General features: G+C 37.2%; 1 protein-coding gene across 1 annotated transcript in view; it reads left to right on the forward strand.

Moving 5' to 3' along the window:
• LOC106535800 (transmembrane protein 132C) overlaps positions 1-6,360 on the forward strand; it is a gene marked incomplete at its 5' end in the record, with an annotated part of 15,284 nt that extends 8,924 nt beyond the window's left edge. The window contains 4 exon segments of the mRNA XM_014032894.1: positions 1,498-1,626; positions 1,762-2,046; positions 2,236-2,495; positions 3,974-6,360. Coding sequence (XP_013888348.1) covers positions 1,498-1,626; positions 1,762-2,046; positions 2,236-2,495; positions 3,974-4,601 — 1,302 coding nt within the window.
• Between the last annotated feature and the right edge of the window lie 10,768 nt (positions 6,361-17,128).

The following is a 17,128-nucleotide window of genomic DNA, read 5'->3' on the forward strand; positions in this document are numbered from 1 at the left end:
GCAAGACAAGATGGGAAAAATAAATAAATAAATAAATAAATAAATAAATAAATAAATAAATAAATAAATAAATGTGTGTTTTGTAGAAACAGTGTTCAGGTGCAGCCACTGAAGCTCACATGCACAGAGGTGCCTGGTAGAGACAGGAGAGTAGATTTCCTATTTCATCCCATTCAACAAGTAACGACTTGCTTTTTATTTCAGTTATGTTAAAGACTAGCCTGGTCCTTGCCTTCCTACGCAGCTCCGCTCAATTCTAGTTTCCCTTCACTGCTCRGTCTGGGACTTCTGCCATGGACAAGGATTTCGCTGGCAGATTTTTAGCCGAACCAATCAGAGAACAGAACATAAAATTTCTGTGCAGTGTCGGCTTGTAGTTTATTTTACCTGGGCCAATCAGCGAACAGAAGGAGGAGTTTTGAATGATGTTGATTTTCTGCGCAGTGTCTGCTAGTTAGTTTAGCATACAGCAGTGGAGGAAGTGAAATTAAAATAATTTTGTCTGACAAAGCAGCAGCTCTCATTTACAGTCGACTTGTTCAGCTCGGTACTTTTCTCCTCTCAGTAGGGTTGTTTACAGCACACGCGATTTCCGGTTAGCTTCTTAGCTTAGCCTCCGTCACAGCGACAACACACACATGCCTCAGCYGAGGCCACGCCTCCTGCAAGAAACGCTTCTCTATGCAGCGAGTCTAGACCTTTGTACGAAGCAAAGTGAAGGACAGTGTCTGGTTTGAACCAGGTTAAAGACAGTTTTTTTCAAGCTACCAAGGCCAGCACCATTGATAATTTCCAAGCTTCATTCTACCTAAATAAATGCAAATGAGAAAAAAGCCACAAGTTTTTAAAGCAAGAAAATGTTGACAGTTGAAATCTGCTCTTTCTGGTCAGTGAAGGTAAAGATCCTTGTCATGATAATGTTTTTAGCATAAAAAGAACATTCAACYTATTTTTCAAGTTCTCTTGCAGCTCAAACAATCTTAACATTTTATGAAGGGACAAAAAGAAATTATCTTTCCTTTTCACACCAGCTGGTTGCTAAATGTGTCTTGTTGCTTGTCTGCAAAGCATCTAAATGTATTGGTAACTTTTTCACATTAAAAACAGCTGTCTGCTGCATCTGCAGCTACAAAACCAATAAAAGCCATGAGATTTTTTTTTTTGCTTGTTTTTTTTTTTTACATTTTGAAAAAAATAAAACAGCTTGTCACTARGTTTTCTCCTTTAAAGCTAATTCAACTGTTTGGTCATAAACTTGTGCTAGTAAACAAATTATTTCTTTACAAAAAAGAAATAATAAATTAAAAACTAAAAATAATAAACACAATAAATTTGTGTACACAAAATACCACAATTTCTTATATAGATAATATGAAATTATTAATTAGATATTACTAATATGCTTATACTGACTAATCTCTGATTATTGGAACTGTAACCATGTATTTTTTGTTTGTTTTTGTTTTTTCTCTTTTATTTTCATTTTTTCCATTCCAGGAAGCTACGTTCAGTGCATGGATCCAGTACAGTGATGGCTCAGTGACACCGCTTGATATCTATGATCCAAAGGACTACCACCTTTCAGCTGTTTCTAAGGATGAGAGCATCGTTTCCATAATGAATCAGGTTTGATCACCAATGACCAGCATTCTAAAGATCATGTTATGATAAATAAATAAATTAAAAAAACCTTTTTATTTTATTTTACGTAAAGCATAACTATTGTATTTTGTTTCCTTGCATTTTTTTTACATCAATTAGGAGCAGCATTGGCCAATTATAGTTGCGGAGGCTGATGGACAGGGTCCGCTGGTTCGTGTTGATATGGTCCTTTCAGAGTCTTGTCAGAAGTCTAAAAGGAAGAGTGTGCTGGCAGCTGGAGTTGGGTATGTGGTAGTTAAGTTTGGAGCAAATAGTGAAGACAGAGGTGGACAGGAGGATGGTGGAGGATTGGACAACAGTACCAATGAACAAAGGACAAAGGATGGAGGAGAGTGGAAGTCCAGCAGTGCTGCTGTGGACAGAGAGGAAGGAGCCATGAGAAAGGTGAGAGCCTCATTTACAATGTTTACCTTAAATTAGTAACTTGAAACTTTTTGRTTATATAACAGGTTGAAATACTTTGTTTTTTCTTTTATTAAGTTTTAAATCAGTAAAAGCAATATTTAGGTTATTCTACATGAATGTGAAGAAAACCCTGTTCATTTATTATCATCATGTACTTAAATTTATCAGGTTAGCACAACAACCAAAAGCACAGTCACCCATCGTGCTACAGGTGGAAGAGCAGGCCTCAGCCGAGGCGGTGGTCCCAACCAGCCAGGGGACTATAACAGCTACCCAGCACAGGTGGAGGTGCCAGGACCTGGGAACGGTGAGCTGACCCAGACCACGAGAGGCCTGTCTGATCTGGAGATTGGAATGTACGCCCTTCTGGGAGTATTCTGCCTGGCAATACTGGTCTTTCTCATCAACTGTGTCAGCTTTGCTTTCAGGTAAAATATGGTCAAAATCTAGCACTTGTTATTATTATTATTATTATTWTTTTTTTAATTAAAGGTTATCTACAGATCATGTGAAGGACTTTATAAACCAAGTTTTTTTTTTCTTAGCCAGATGTGTTTTCTATTTCTATTTTTTTATTTAATGAATATGCAAGCTGATGGTCTATTTAAAATGTTTAAATCCACATTGTTGTCATGTTACGTAAATAAATTAACTACCATATTTATTCAAGTATAATACATAAAATTTAATCCATGAAATCGTCCATAAAGTTGGGGGGTAGTGCTATTCTCGGATAAATATTTTTACCTATGTATTTTAACTGAAATATCGGCTTCATTCACAAAATGCCTGAGTTCGGAAATGAGACTGCGTCATAAAAAGCAGTTGAAGTTGGCTTACCTCTGACATCCTCTGTGCTTCAGAGCGAGATAATAACAGATCCAGGGCGGCAACATGATGTGAAAAAAAGGTGGGTGGGGAGCAGTCCTGCACAAAGAACTAATGACATTAGCATGTGACTGGGCCGCTCCTGGAACAACAACAACAACAAACACGTTTGTCTGTAATGGCTGCCGTCTACCAGTGTTCTAAAAAAGTTTGTATCCCTGAAAAAAGTTTCCCCACCAGAGGGGGTGCTCGCGAGTAGGAAGTAATCTGCTTTTCTCCCACAAGATGGTCCAAATCTCATGTGAAGTCTCTGACTTTTGTTTTCGCGCATCCTGGTGGACTATGTGTAAAATGCCAGAATTCATATGATGCTGCTACAACTGATATATATTTGTTGTCAAAATACCTTTTAGTACATATGTTGTTAAAATTAAATGAACAGTCCAATGATCATTTTACTGATATGTATAAAGACTGCAAAGGCTGAAAAATCTTGAAGTCTGAATGAAATTGGAGGTAGTTTGAGGATTAATTTTTTATGCTTTTTTAAGCTAAAAGTGGGGGGGGGGGGTTGTATTATACATGAGATCGTATTATACACGAATAAATATGGTACTTGCAAAAAAAGGTGTTAATTAAACCATGTAATTCATCATTCCTTCAGGCTGTATTCAAACACAACATTCTCTCCTATTTTCTTAGTCATATTCCTGCTCTAAAACCCAAAAAGGCTAGTCAACATTCTGCACATTGCCACAGTYCAGAAAGTACTGTACATAAGGGACAGAGAGAAGTCTGACAGGTGGACAGAAAACAAAGAGTGAAAAAGAACTGTTAGAATACAAATTGCTGGTATTTATTTAAACTATAGTTTACAAAACTAAACTTTAACCTAAATGCGAGGTGTACAGTAGGTCACTGGGCATTATTTTTATCCTCCCCCTTAACATATTAGTTTTATCAGGATTTTGCCTATTGTACATAGAAATGTAAAAGTAATAAATTTATTAATAGTGTTCAGAGCTGAATTAATAATCAGGCATAATATTTAAAAAATGTCTTTCTTTTCTTTTTACAGATATCGTCACAAGCAGGTGCCTGTTCTAGAGGCAGGAGGCAACATGAACCACGCCCATGACTGGGTGTGGCTCGGCAATGAGGCTGACCTGTTGGCTGACCACGCTGACCAGTGTCAGGGCGGGATGCCGGATGAGTGCACCACCATCATTGATCGGAACGAAGGAGGATACGAGGAGAACAAGTACCTGCTGAATGGGGCCGGGAACACTTTGGTGATGGGCGTGGGCACGGGCATGGGCACGGTCAGTGGGAGCGGTGGCACAGGCGGACTGCGAGGCGTCACCCACGGGCAGACCCTGCCGAGGTCTATCCCAGAACCGCGTCAGTGCCTTTCAGCAATCACTACCAGCGGCAAAGATGCCGCTGGTCAAACAGAGCATCTGAATAATTCTCCCAGAGCCACGGCTGCAGCTGCGGTGGCCGCTGCCAAACGCAAACGGGTCAAATTCACATCGTTTGCCACTGTGTTGCCCACCGATAATTCAGGTGGGGGCGGGGCGTACACCAACTCCTCTGTCCTCGTAACCAACGGTAGCGAGGATGACATCAAATGGGTGTGCCAGGACATGGACCTGGGTCAGTCTGAAATCAGAACCTACATGGAGAGGCTACAAGACAATCTGTGACTGATGTGAAAGAGACTTAGAGAAAGAGGTGTCAGCAGATGAGTGCAGGAGGGAGGATGGACAATGAGTACAATTCACCTGTAATGCCTTTGCAGCGGATTAATGAAGAGACAATGGCAGTAAGATGGGAGCAGTAAAAAAAAGGAAAAGTGTTGTAAAGATGTTGGAAGATTGTCAGACAGTGTTGGGGCTGCTTATGTTTTACATCTGTTAAGATATATGGAAAGCATAAAGTCACCACTAGCTCACACTAAAAGTAATGGTAGCAAACAATAAGTAACATCATTGGTTTGTATTTGTGTTACTTATTGGACATTTTAGTGTAAAAATCAATAAGAGTCACTATTGGTTTTGATTATTGACMTTCAGAAAACAAGAAAACCACTGTATTCATGCATAATAAATTCAGGGTAAGTTATTGGACAACCTTTTTTTATGCCACTATACATTTGAACAAGATGTTGAGAATCTTTTATCTTGTATTGACTTCACAAGTCTTTTATTTATTATTTATTGCCAGTGTTGGCTTTGGCTGTGGAATAATTGTTCAATTCGTTTTCAAATGTGAACCGTTCAGTTATCTACCAAGTCTCCTAAATGGTTACTCAGAGAATCACCYCTTTTTATTTTATTTTATTTTTTAATATTCATTATAGATGCAATCTTTGCTCTATTATGTGACCCATTTTCTTTTGGTATTGCTCACAAGTATAATGTGAAATGTAAAAGAAATATATATTTAAAGTATTCAACTAGAAGTTCAGGCATTTTTGCAGTCAGTAGTGGGGGATTAATCAGCCCTGAATTCAGGCAATTGTGCTTTTTCTTCGAACATTGCTGAGAGTTTAAAGATGGCGTGTCGTTAAAAAGAAGACCGTTTCTCCCTCGGATGCGAGAAGAGAGGTTTTTAACTCTTGCACAATTAAAAATGAGAAAAGACACTAGCCATTTTTAAGGCTTAATTTCCTGAACCTCGCAGCCAATGACTTCGTTCTCCTTGTATTCAGAGCCAATCCTGAAATCCCCTCGCCTCGCTCCTTGTCTGTGACGGGACAGCTGCAGTAGCTGCAGTGCAACACGGAGGCAGTCTGTAAGCAACAAGGTTGAACACTGAAATGTGGCACGGACTTTAAAGAAACTCTCCCTGAAAGCTTTGTAAGGGGGGATTTTATGAAACAAAAACCATGTAGGTAACAAGACGTATGTGCAGTACATGGAGCTACCAGGAACTAATGACACTATGGAATGAATATCTAACAATATGAGTTCTATTAACATGGGTTCATGAAACATCTTTTTGAACAATATTATATATTTTCCCCTTTGTTTATACTTTTTGATATATATGTTTTCATTCTTTTCCTTTTTACTTTCTTTTCCAAGTTTAGAAAGTTGTTAAATRGTAGCTTTTTTCAGAGGTTTATTAAGGTTTAATAAGATTCTCGTTAGATACTGTTTCTATTTATTTAAACTGACATTTGAGAGGGTGAGAAAAAAAAACCCAGAACGGCCAAGGACAAAGACTGAGAACGATAAACCTGCTGGTAAATGATAGCACATAAAAGAAACGATGAAAAGACGGAGCGGGCAGAGGTTGCCTCACCTTCGTTAAGCTCAGGTGACCAGTCGTGACAAACTGACAATAAAAAAGGTGGACTGTAAGCTTGTGAAGATTGCAATATTTATTTATAAATGTGTTATTGTTTCAGAGTACACTGTATGTTGTAAATAAATAAACATGCTTCGAAGTGCTTGTGAATAAGACTACAGGTCACTAACAAACAACATGGTGGTATTTTGTACATTTTATTGTGTGAACATGGTACAAAACGCTATCTAGAGTGCCACCACAATGTGAAAGTGTTCTCACCYGTTCTTTTACTAAAGATGTTCCTGTCTTTGTTTCAGGGGCTGAGTTCATTCTTGTCTCTGTGTAAAGAAGGAAATCAGTTTCCTCCCATAATGTGATGTAAAAATGAAGGAGATCCATAAATGCGTCACAATCAAAGTTGTTTAGTAATAGTGAGTCTGGGATGTCCGTTTCATACGGAAAACCAAACCAAATGTTGGGAAGTTTTACCAGATGGCTGGTCCAAAGACAAACTGAGGTGGAATCTAAATTATTATACACACGTTGCATCTCTTTTTGGTAATCAAGAAAGAATAAATTGTTATTTTGACGACTTAAATCACAACCCAAACTGTTGGATCTGAGGCAGCGGGATTTGTGGAAAAGAAGTAAAACAGATGTTGGACAGATGCAGATTAAAGGCAAAAGTTGAGTCAAACCAGGGGAACATAACTGTGCTGGGCAGCCTCCACTAAAGCAATAAACATTTTGACTGATGACTACATTGTTTATTCTGGACACATTACTGGATCTAGCCAACTCTAGCATCATTAAAACCCYCTGAAGGAACAGCCCAACAATTCWGAGTTAGTAGTAGTTTAAGGTGTAGCAGTGCTTTCAGCTGAAAAAACATTTTGACTCTTAACTTGCTGTGAGATTAATCACATTTTACAGTCCCGCTCACTTGTTTAATCTTTTTTTTTTTATTTCTGCAACTGTTTTGATGTAAGCTGGAAAAAAGAGATGGGTAATTTTAATGAAAAAATGTGGAATTTATTTTATTTTGGAGAAGGGTAGATCTATTGTACGTAATCAGCAATGTCAATGTGGAATTACAATCAACTGCTTGCTTATAATTACTGCTCGACTGTGAGAAGGGTTAAATTGTTTTTCCACCCTAAATGTTTGGCTACGTTTCCCAAAGGTCAGTYGAATGGTCGGTGTTGCTGGCTTTTAAAGGGATCCTCGATTAGTTGTAACATTAGACTTTATTTGAACATATATTTTAACTAAAATAAAAACTGTAAAAATACTGCAGCTGTTTAGTAAATTTTTAAAGATATATTTCAACACGGACGGAGCCATTTTATTTACACGCAAAGCATTCTGGGTAAATGATGATGTAGATAGATCGGTGCGATTCTGCTAGCGAGCTATATCCACCCTGAAGTTTAATCTTCGACAATATCTGACGATTGTCTCTTTTAAATGAAACCAGAGTGCCTTGACAGAGAGGAGAAGGTAGAAATGACTCAGCCTGMAACTGAAAATATGGATGGAGGACAACAGAGCTGCTTCATGGAAGAAGAACCCCAGTTAGTCTTTGCACTAGCGCGACAAACAAGCTAAACTGAGGTCCTTCATCCATATTTTCAGTTGCAGGCTGAGTCATTTTTGTGTTCCCCTCTCTGTCATGTGGATGGAGGACCTCAGTGATGAGAGGAGAATGTGTAGCGCTGAGCTAATACAAATATATGGTGATGGCATTGGAGCTAATGCTAAAGCTAACAGGCTAAGCTGAGGTTCTTCTTCCATGAAGRAGCTCTGTTGTCCTCCATCCATATTTTCAGTTCCAGGCTGAGTCATTTTTGTGTTCCCCTCTCTGTCATGTGGATGGAGGACCTCAGTGATGAGAGGAGAATGTGTAGTGCTGAGCTAATATGGTGATAGCATCGGGGCTAATGCTAAAGCTAACAGGCTAAGCTGAGGTTCTTCTTCCATGAAGTAGCTCTGTTGTCCTCCATCCATATTTTCAGTTCCAGGCTGAGTCATTTCTACCTTCTCCTCTCTGTCAACGCTCTCTGGTTTCATTTAAAAGAGRCGATCATCAGATATTGTCCWAGATTAAKCTTCAGMGTGGATATAGCTCYCTAGCAGCCTCGCACCYAGGATCTATCCACGTCATAATTTACCCAGAATGCTTTGCATGTAAATAAAATGGCCCTGTCTGTGTAATACATTTTTAAACGTTTAGTTTAAAAATTATAAAAACTAAACAGCCTACAGTATTTTTACAGTCTTTATTTTACAGTTAAAATAAATATTTATTAAATAAAGTCTAATGTTACAACTAATCGGCGATCTCTTTAAAATGATAAAACAAATTTACCTTTTTCTACATGGGAAAACTAAATGTAATTTTGGGAAGATGGAGGCCTTCCCATGGCTTTTGGTTCCAATTTTCTCTAACTAACATTGGCAATTTCAYCCTGTACCTTTCTATCTCTTGAATTTTAGTTCCATAAAAGGTGTAATGAGAGGTTTGTAGACTCCTTAGAGCTGGAGGCATTAGTATTTCTACACAWGATGAGTTACTCTTTCATTACAGAGTAACTGTGAGCTTCAGTCACTATGGTCACATTTCTTCTATCACCTTAAATTGCAATAACATTCCAGTAAAATGAGCAGACTTATACCTTATAGGATCATCAAAATCTCTGTTTCGCAATCAGTCCATTCTTAAGACCAAAATCTAAATTCAAGCTAAAAGGTTTCCGTCTGAATAGTTCCCCTCAGATGAACCTGAGCGAGCAGAAGTTCGGGAGTTAAGCAATAAAACATTACAAGGGATTTCTAAAGTGGTTATGAGTCTGGTTAAATAATTTAAACCCCATTAGCAAATTGGTTACATTCTACAAACAACGGAGGAACACACAATCAGCAGTTGAGCGTAGTAGAAGAGGTCTTAGAGGAAGGTTTTGGTTTATTTTATGTTTATTTTTTTGCAATTGTCATTGTTTGAACATGGTTCGAAGAGGCCAATAAAAAACAAAACAACTAGKAATGTGTGTGTTTCTTTTTTAGTGCTTTTCATTAAAGGCTTTTATTATAGATTTCCTATAATCCTGTATTTTGYCTGATTAAACACAAAGTATAAGACTGATCAACCTCTCAGCGTGGATATGGAATGATTCATTTTAAATCCATAGTTTTAACAGTAATATGATCGTTGTTTAGATAAATAACTAAAGTATTTGGCTAATCTAAAATGAGTTATACATAAGAAAACCTCCCACCAATGACGAATAAAATCTTTTGTGATTGATTGTAAAGTTGTGAAGCTTACAAATTTTTCACCTTGGATAGAAAAAAAGTATATTTTCTTTAAAAATTGTGACCATTGACAACTTTCTACAATGTACTGTATATTATGTCCATAAGATTAATATCTCATTATTATACTAACATTTATAATTATTATTTTACCCTGTGTGTTCACTACTGTACACTAAAAAAGACATTAAATATGACATTAAAAACCTGGTAGCCACTTTAAAGATGAAAACAGTGAAAGGATTAATCCACAGCGTTTTAACAACACTRTGTCATGTTGGTGACTCATGAAGGRTYTATCACAGAGCAGTGTTTGTTGTCCATGATGCTGTCATATTACTTCGCCCAAGCAATTGTTGCCTCACTGTCAGGCGCAGACCAAGTACCGTGAGAAACTCTGATTTTCCGGGGYAAAAAAACAACAAATAAAATTGCCCTCAGTCTGACCCCTATGGTTAAAATGMACCAGAAATGCCACCAGTGATTGTTAAAAAGAATTGGCGTCGATCGTTAAAATACAGCAGAATTCTGATGAGCTAAATGTATAAATGAATTGTGATTTTTATATTGATTGTCTTTTTCTTGAGTGCGCTTTGGTGACTGGAACCGCATAGAGCAATTTTCTGTAAATGATTGTGAAAAGGACCGAGCAAGATGCCTCAAAATAACCGACTTCACTTGATAACTAAAGCACTCAGAGCGTTTGTTCACTTTAGCTTGAGAAATATACTCCCCTCTATGATTTACTGTATAACACACACACACACACACACACACACACACACACACACACACACACACACACACACACACATTTTTTCATTTCAAGGTTTTGTTACTGTATAAACCTTTCCATCTTCGTGAACTTACTCTTTCATTTTATGCGTCAAACAGCACGTTTTTCTCACAGTAAGCAAAACGCCACACAAAGACCCCAGACTGGTAGGTGGTCCTGCGACCTTCCCACTGTGAGGCGACAGCTCTAATCACTGCTCCGCCGTGTCGTGTTAACTAATCAAGTTGAATAAAATTTAATTAAATCAGTTTGTGGAAAAACATCACATTCCTTTTTTATTTTCAATTAAAACAGGAAAACATATTTGTTAAATGTCTATTTACTCGATTTTTGCCTCTGGGTCCCATTTTSAGGCCCGTGAGCCATTCTGTGACTCTTAAACACAGAGAACGGCAGAGACGCTGAGCTGAAATGCATTTTACCCTCCACTGAGAACAATCATGGGTGGAAGCATGAGCATCAGTCCACATCTACACCCTTTTATTACTCTTCATGAGAAATAAGGGTCACATTGAGCCTCTCAGGCCATTTCTCCAAATATCACCCCATTTTCCTCTATCACCATGATGATGATGCCAAAATGCATCTCTGAGGCCGTGTGTTGTCTTCTGTTCTTATGAGGACCAACGTGTTCCTGGAAGATTTTGCCGAATGTCGTGAAGATTAAATTGTAATAAACTGGATTTGTAGTTATATCATTTTGTTTAGTTTATTGCACAATATGTGTGCATCTTTTTAAATGTGTCATTCTCTCTGTGTTCTGTATTTATAGAGTGTGTTTTTGTGTGCCATGTGTACAAACGGCATGTTATGATGAGRATATCAGTTTTTGTTGTGATATTATAGTTATTTTGGACGGAGCTGGTAATGACAACGTTACCTTCACCTTGTCGAAATAGAACCATAGTGCTTTTGCCCATTAAGGCAAACACATCTTCAGTACTTTTTTTACARGCTCACAGGGACTTCATACTCAAAGAATAAAGCCTGACAGACCTGTAAATGCACCTTTTTATTATGATACTGTAAAGTCACACATCATCAGTTCACTTCAGATCCTCATTTTGGTCCATTAGTTGATGCATGCAATTTCCTGTGTCACACGGAACTCACTATTAAAATATACCATCTCTTTATAATAAGCATAATGTGAGGAAATGTGCCTATTTAATAGTGATGTTGGATGCTGCCATATTCCTTTCTGATTGTGATACAGAGTAAAACTCAGGCTGATTTGACACTGATACTTRGTGCAAATACACCTTATGTGTCTGGTAAATCTAAATAAGTAGAGAATTTTAGAAAATACAAGACATCAAAGTAATTTATGTTCAATTTAAACTCAGAAGTCTGTTACTGGAGCGTCCTCATTTACAATATAGTCAAGTTAATACAACAGAAAAACTAATCGGTGACCAGAGTCATGCAGAATATGTGAAAAGGATGTTTTAGCGATTAAAAAATAAAGAAAACAAACATTAAAAATAACTATTGCTCGATTATCAAGAACGACTATACAAATGAAAACTTGGATCTTAAGTTGTTACATAATTTACATCGCATAACATTAAAATACGGAAACATGTAATATCTGAGTATGTGCCGCTGTGCTTAAACATTACCTAGGAGGAAGAAACAGTAAATCCCTCCAATTGCTCATGATTTAGATAAGATTTCAATAGTTTACTTACTTTTTGCTCTGTTCCTGTTCGATATTTGTTACCTAAAATGACTGAAACAGGGATGGCTTGTGGCAAGGCAGTGTAGGCAAATGTGCCCCCCATCAAGGAGGCACCACAAAAGGGGGACCATTTTTTGTACCTTTCTTCCTGGTTATGGTTGATTTATTCTGTAGAATAATCACTAGTTACTCAGGTTTATGAAGGTAACTTGTTTGGTGGGTTTCTCAGCCTGTTTATTTACRAAACGAGGTTATACTGTATGTTGCAGGATATTTCATAATAAAAAGTATCATATGATGCAGTCAAGACTYGCTACTGGTGCTCAGAGTGTAAACAGAAAACTAAATAAAGATAATGGAAGTTRAGGCTATGATCTCAGATAAAGTTCAGGTTAAAGTCTGTTTTTCAGTGTTCTACCTTCATAAAATACTGCATTTTGTTGTTTTATTAATCRCAARGATTTAGTCAAATACTCTTCAAATGACTGGAAAATACAGAGTTTTGAGTACCGGGTAAGTCCTTTTCAAACTTATCCCCTGAAACCCCTATAACTGCTTCACTCCACAGCAGCTCATTAACCTAAACAGGTGTTCCTSTCAGCAGACGTTGATGCCAACTTATTGTATTCTGGTTCAACCTTGTTTCTAAAGAAAAAATATAATATCAAAGACAAAACGYTTTKATTRGGTATGTGCTTGTCTAACGTACTGATCACTACTGTTCGACASAAACGTAAAACACAAATCTCTCTCTAGGTTTTTATGTATTTTTCTAAATTTTATACATTGCTGAAATGTCATATGTTGWGTTGTACCAACTGACCTTGTGAGCCTTGTGGCCAGCTCGAACATTATTGCAAGTTCTGATGGTTTCCTTTCATCGCACACTTTTTTTGTGTTCTGACAATCCAGGTCTTTGTCCTTCTGTTTTGGTCATTTTGCTCCTCGGTCCTCCATGCCCGTCCAGTATTRCCCAGCAATTTATGGAGCTTCTCTACATTAACATGTGTTTTGTCTGTCCCTGCAGGCTCTGCTCTGCTACACTAGTTGATTTACAGCTCTTATCAAATACATATTGCCAAGCGAGTGAGACGTGCAGCCTTTCATTTGCACGCCACCGCCCTGCAAATTCGACATGCTACATTAACAAGAAAAATAGCTGCTTCTACGCATGCCAAGATCCTGCGCGAGTGTCTGTGTGTGAGAGCGTGTGAGAGGAAGGGATGTGGGGTGTTTGATGAAAAATCCCTCTACTGGGGAAATACAGTCCAGTAAGTGTGTGAGATTTAAACTATACCACAAACCAACGGGGAGAATTTATTACTGATAATGACAAAGTTTACCTCAGTCTGACTGCTACCTCAAACATAAATTTGGGATTTGCATCACACTAACATTCCGAAAATCAATAAAATGGTCCTCTGTGACTATAGATATCAGTACTACATGCTGTGTTTTTGTGTTTTATGCATTAAAACACAGCAGCAATTATTACAATTTTAGCAGTTTGAGGGCCTTTCCAATTGATTTCTTTTACTTAAAACTCAAAGATTCCGARGTCTTATTACAAACCGAATATAACCTATAAATCAAAGGAAGCAACAAAGAGGTTGAAGGTAATCCTGAAGGAGTTTRAAAGCTCTGCTGCAGAGATGAAAGTATTTTGCCCTTAGAATCATCTGGAGCTATAAAAGCMTAAAAAGTCAGCTTTGTGTAAAACTGTCCATTGAGTGAAGGGGAAAGCAAAAAGCATTTTTAAAGTTTATATCATTTAGGACTTCTACAACAAATAGAAGAAGGTCTTTTGATCATATATGAAGGTCTTTATATTATGTGACATAAATCCATTAACTCAAAATCATTATTTCATTATGTTCCTTTGGGTGAATAGTGTGCCAGGGACATTAGAATCAAATAAACAGCTTAATGCCTTAAAAACAAATTTTGTCAAACGATTGATTTCCGTCTCAGAARTGATGCTAGTTTTGAGATTTATAATCCAAAATGATGCTGACCCAGAACATACTGTACCACTGCAGCAACATGCAACCTTAAAATACACAAATGGTTTATTCTAAGCTCACACTCTAAACAATTACAGAATATAATGTTTGACCTACACAGGCAGAAATTACCCAGCAGCTTAAAGAGCTTTTGCTTTGTGGAATGGCCTTAAATCCCAGAAGAGATAGGTGTGTTAAGCATATKTAAACACACTGCACCCCACCAGAGACCTGCAGCTATAATTAATGTAAAAACGGCTCTATAACGTATTGATTTCATTGTCTGGGTGAATTCTTAGACTACTGTTCTGCTTTTTTTATTAAATTGTTTATGGTCAGAAATGGTGGTGGATATTTACATCACAGTTTGTTTTTATTTCATGTCTGACAATGAATAATTTTGAATAATTAATTACAAATGGACTCCAAGACAGACTTCACGCTCAGTGTTGTGTTGAAGGTTCTGTACAAAAAACTCTGATTTACACAATAAAGTTGCWGTTTTCCTGTTTTCACTTGACGACTACATTTATTCTAATGAGTTTGTGTTCTTCACTCCATTAATACAACGTGCTCCTATCATGTGACAAACCAAGTCGAGTTGGATGTTTTGTTTGTTCTTTTTCTTTATTGGAGTAARTGATTTGTTTTGAGCAAACGCATCAAATGATGTGCGAAATTCTTCTTTGTGTGATCATGCAGACAGCCTGAAGAGTAAAAGCCCGAGTTTACAAAGTAACATTCCACCGCCGTAGTTCTTGTTTCTGACTGGACTTTTAGATTTTGTCAAGCTAGGCTACAGAGACCACCCAGCTGAACCAATCATCATATACACCCCCTTAAAATAAATCCAAASAGGTCTCAGTGAACATGCATTCTTTTTTGATCTGAACATCAGATGACTTTTGAGGTTTTATACATCAAAAACCTTTTTTAAATTTAAATCTTCTTTATATTAAGTTAATTTCTGTCACAAYTTTGGCTTGTTCTTTATTTTAAGGCAAACTGAAAATTTAATTRATGTTACACAACTGTTTATAAAATGTGCTCACACATAAACTAAAAAGTGAACAAAGTGTTTGCTTCTGCACAGGATGTGTTACAGTATTTAATAAGGTCACGTCTGTTTTGGGAACAATCAGAATCTGACAAACAACAGTTGTGTCTTCTTGAATAAATAGAAAGAAAACAAACTTTAAGTGTAGAAAAAACTGCTTGTGGAAATGAAAGAAACAATCGGTTGTTACACAGGATGAAGTAATTTAAAACTGTGGGGAAAAAGGTCACTTGGCTTATTAAAGAAACAAACTGCAACAACTGAAACATACTGCATGTCATTTGAACTCAGTCTTGATGTAATTTATGTCATCTTGGAGTTCTCCATCATAAATTTACCACRGGATGCATTTTGAATTAATGAGGTTTGGAGTAAATGTTCACAGAAATGACTGCAGTGTAAGTCATTGTAAAGTCCTCTAGTYTTTTCAGGTATAATATACCAGGGGTGTCCAGTCCTGGTCCTCGAGGGCCGATATCCTGCATTCGAATAGCTTTATGCAGAGCCTGAAGTGGGGTTCAGTCACTGAATCAGGTGTGTTGGTGCAGGGAAACAAGTACAACATTTCTGTACATTTAATTGATCATCAAGTCTTGAAACGCGATTCATGACTGAAATAATTTCCATTTAAATTATAACATTTAGTCATATCAGTCATTTCTTTCCTCATACTGGTGTGCATTCTGGGTTGTGTTACTTGACAACTTGCTCATTAAAGTATCTCTTTCCATATGAAGATGAATAAAACTCTAAACAGAAACATTAAATAAAGTAGGAAGTTATGAAACTGGCTGAGTGAAAATGGCAAAAACAAGCCGATAGAATTACTTTGTATCTTTTTTTATTTTTGACCATCACAGCTCAAAGACCCATCAGATTGTTTTTACCAGTTTGTATGAAAACTTTTTGTGAAAGAAAACAAACTATAACAGAAAGAAGTCAAACTCTGACAGCATTTTCAACCTAAATTCAAATTTGACTAAGCTCTGTGGCATTGCTGTTTGTTTCAATGTTTAATAAATCGTTGTTTTATATAGGAAAAAAAACTCCTCCTGGGGCTACAATCTATGTTAAATTTATGTTTTTGTGCTTATTGAACAAAATACAGGCGTGACCTCAATCACTTTTGCTGACCTAAAGACTTTCCTCAGGAAGGAAATGTTAAATATATACGTAAATTTGAATAAAAATGTAGCTGTGTTCAGACAACATGGTGTCAGAATAATCAGAAGGGATTTTACTGCCCTTTTTYCCACCTGTATCTGACTTAATGTACTTCCAACAGCTAATTTCACTGGGCAAAAAAAATCCTGAGGCAAATGTTGTTGTTGCTGAATTACTTCTGTATCAGAATTTAAATTTGAAGGAGCTTGAGGCAGTGTGTTCACACAGAAGGACACAAGTCTTTAGAACAAATCAGGCCCATTCTTCATGGTTTTGGTCTYTGGGAGGAAATCAGAGWACCCAGAGAAAACCCATGCAAYCACCAAGAAAWCYTGRAAACTTTGCACAGAAACACCCTGAACCGTGGGGTTGAACCCAGGACCTTCTTGCTGCGAGGCATCAGTGCAAACCACTGAGCCATTGTGCTGCCAGAGCATGATGAAAAACTTAACGGCAACCCTTCATCAAAACGCTAATTTATCTGATTATTTTAAAARGATTAAACTGCTGCCATTCAAGCAAAATTATAAAAACAGTTTTTCTAGGTTTCTTCTGAAGCAAAACYATATATTCCATTTTCATTTGTGTTTTGAGTTCTTTTTTATTTTTTATTTTTTGGATTTTTGTCCATCTTTAGCAGATTTTTTTCAGTAATATTTTGACTTCACTTTGTGTACAGTACTTTAATTTTTCTGTTGATGTCAGTGTAAGTATGTATCAGTTCTGACTAATTGCATAAATTTTAAAGTTTGCAGTGTTTTTATTCTTATATGTTCTGCTGGTGGGCAGTTTTGGGGGGGAGTTGTGCTGCAGGTGCAGTTTGTGTGTTCTAACTATGTCAAGTATTTATTTCTCTCTCTCTCTCTCTCTCTCTCTCTCTCTCTCTCTGTGTGTGTGTGTGTGTGTGTGTGTGTGTGTGTGTG

Source organism: Austrofundulus limnaeus, unplaced genomic scaffold (genome assembly GCF_001266775.1).
Source record: "Austrofundulus limnaeus strain Quisiro unplaced genomic scaffold, Austrofundulus_limnaeus-1.0 Scaffold1568, whole genome shotgun sequence".
NCBI classification, from domain to species: Eukaryota; Metazoa; Chordata; class Actinopteri; order Cyprinodontiformes; family Rivulidae; genus Austrofundulus; species Austrofundulus limnaeus.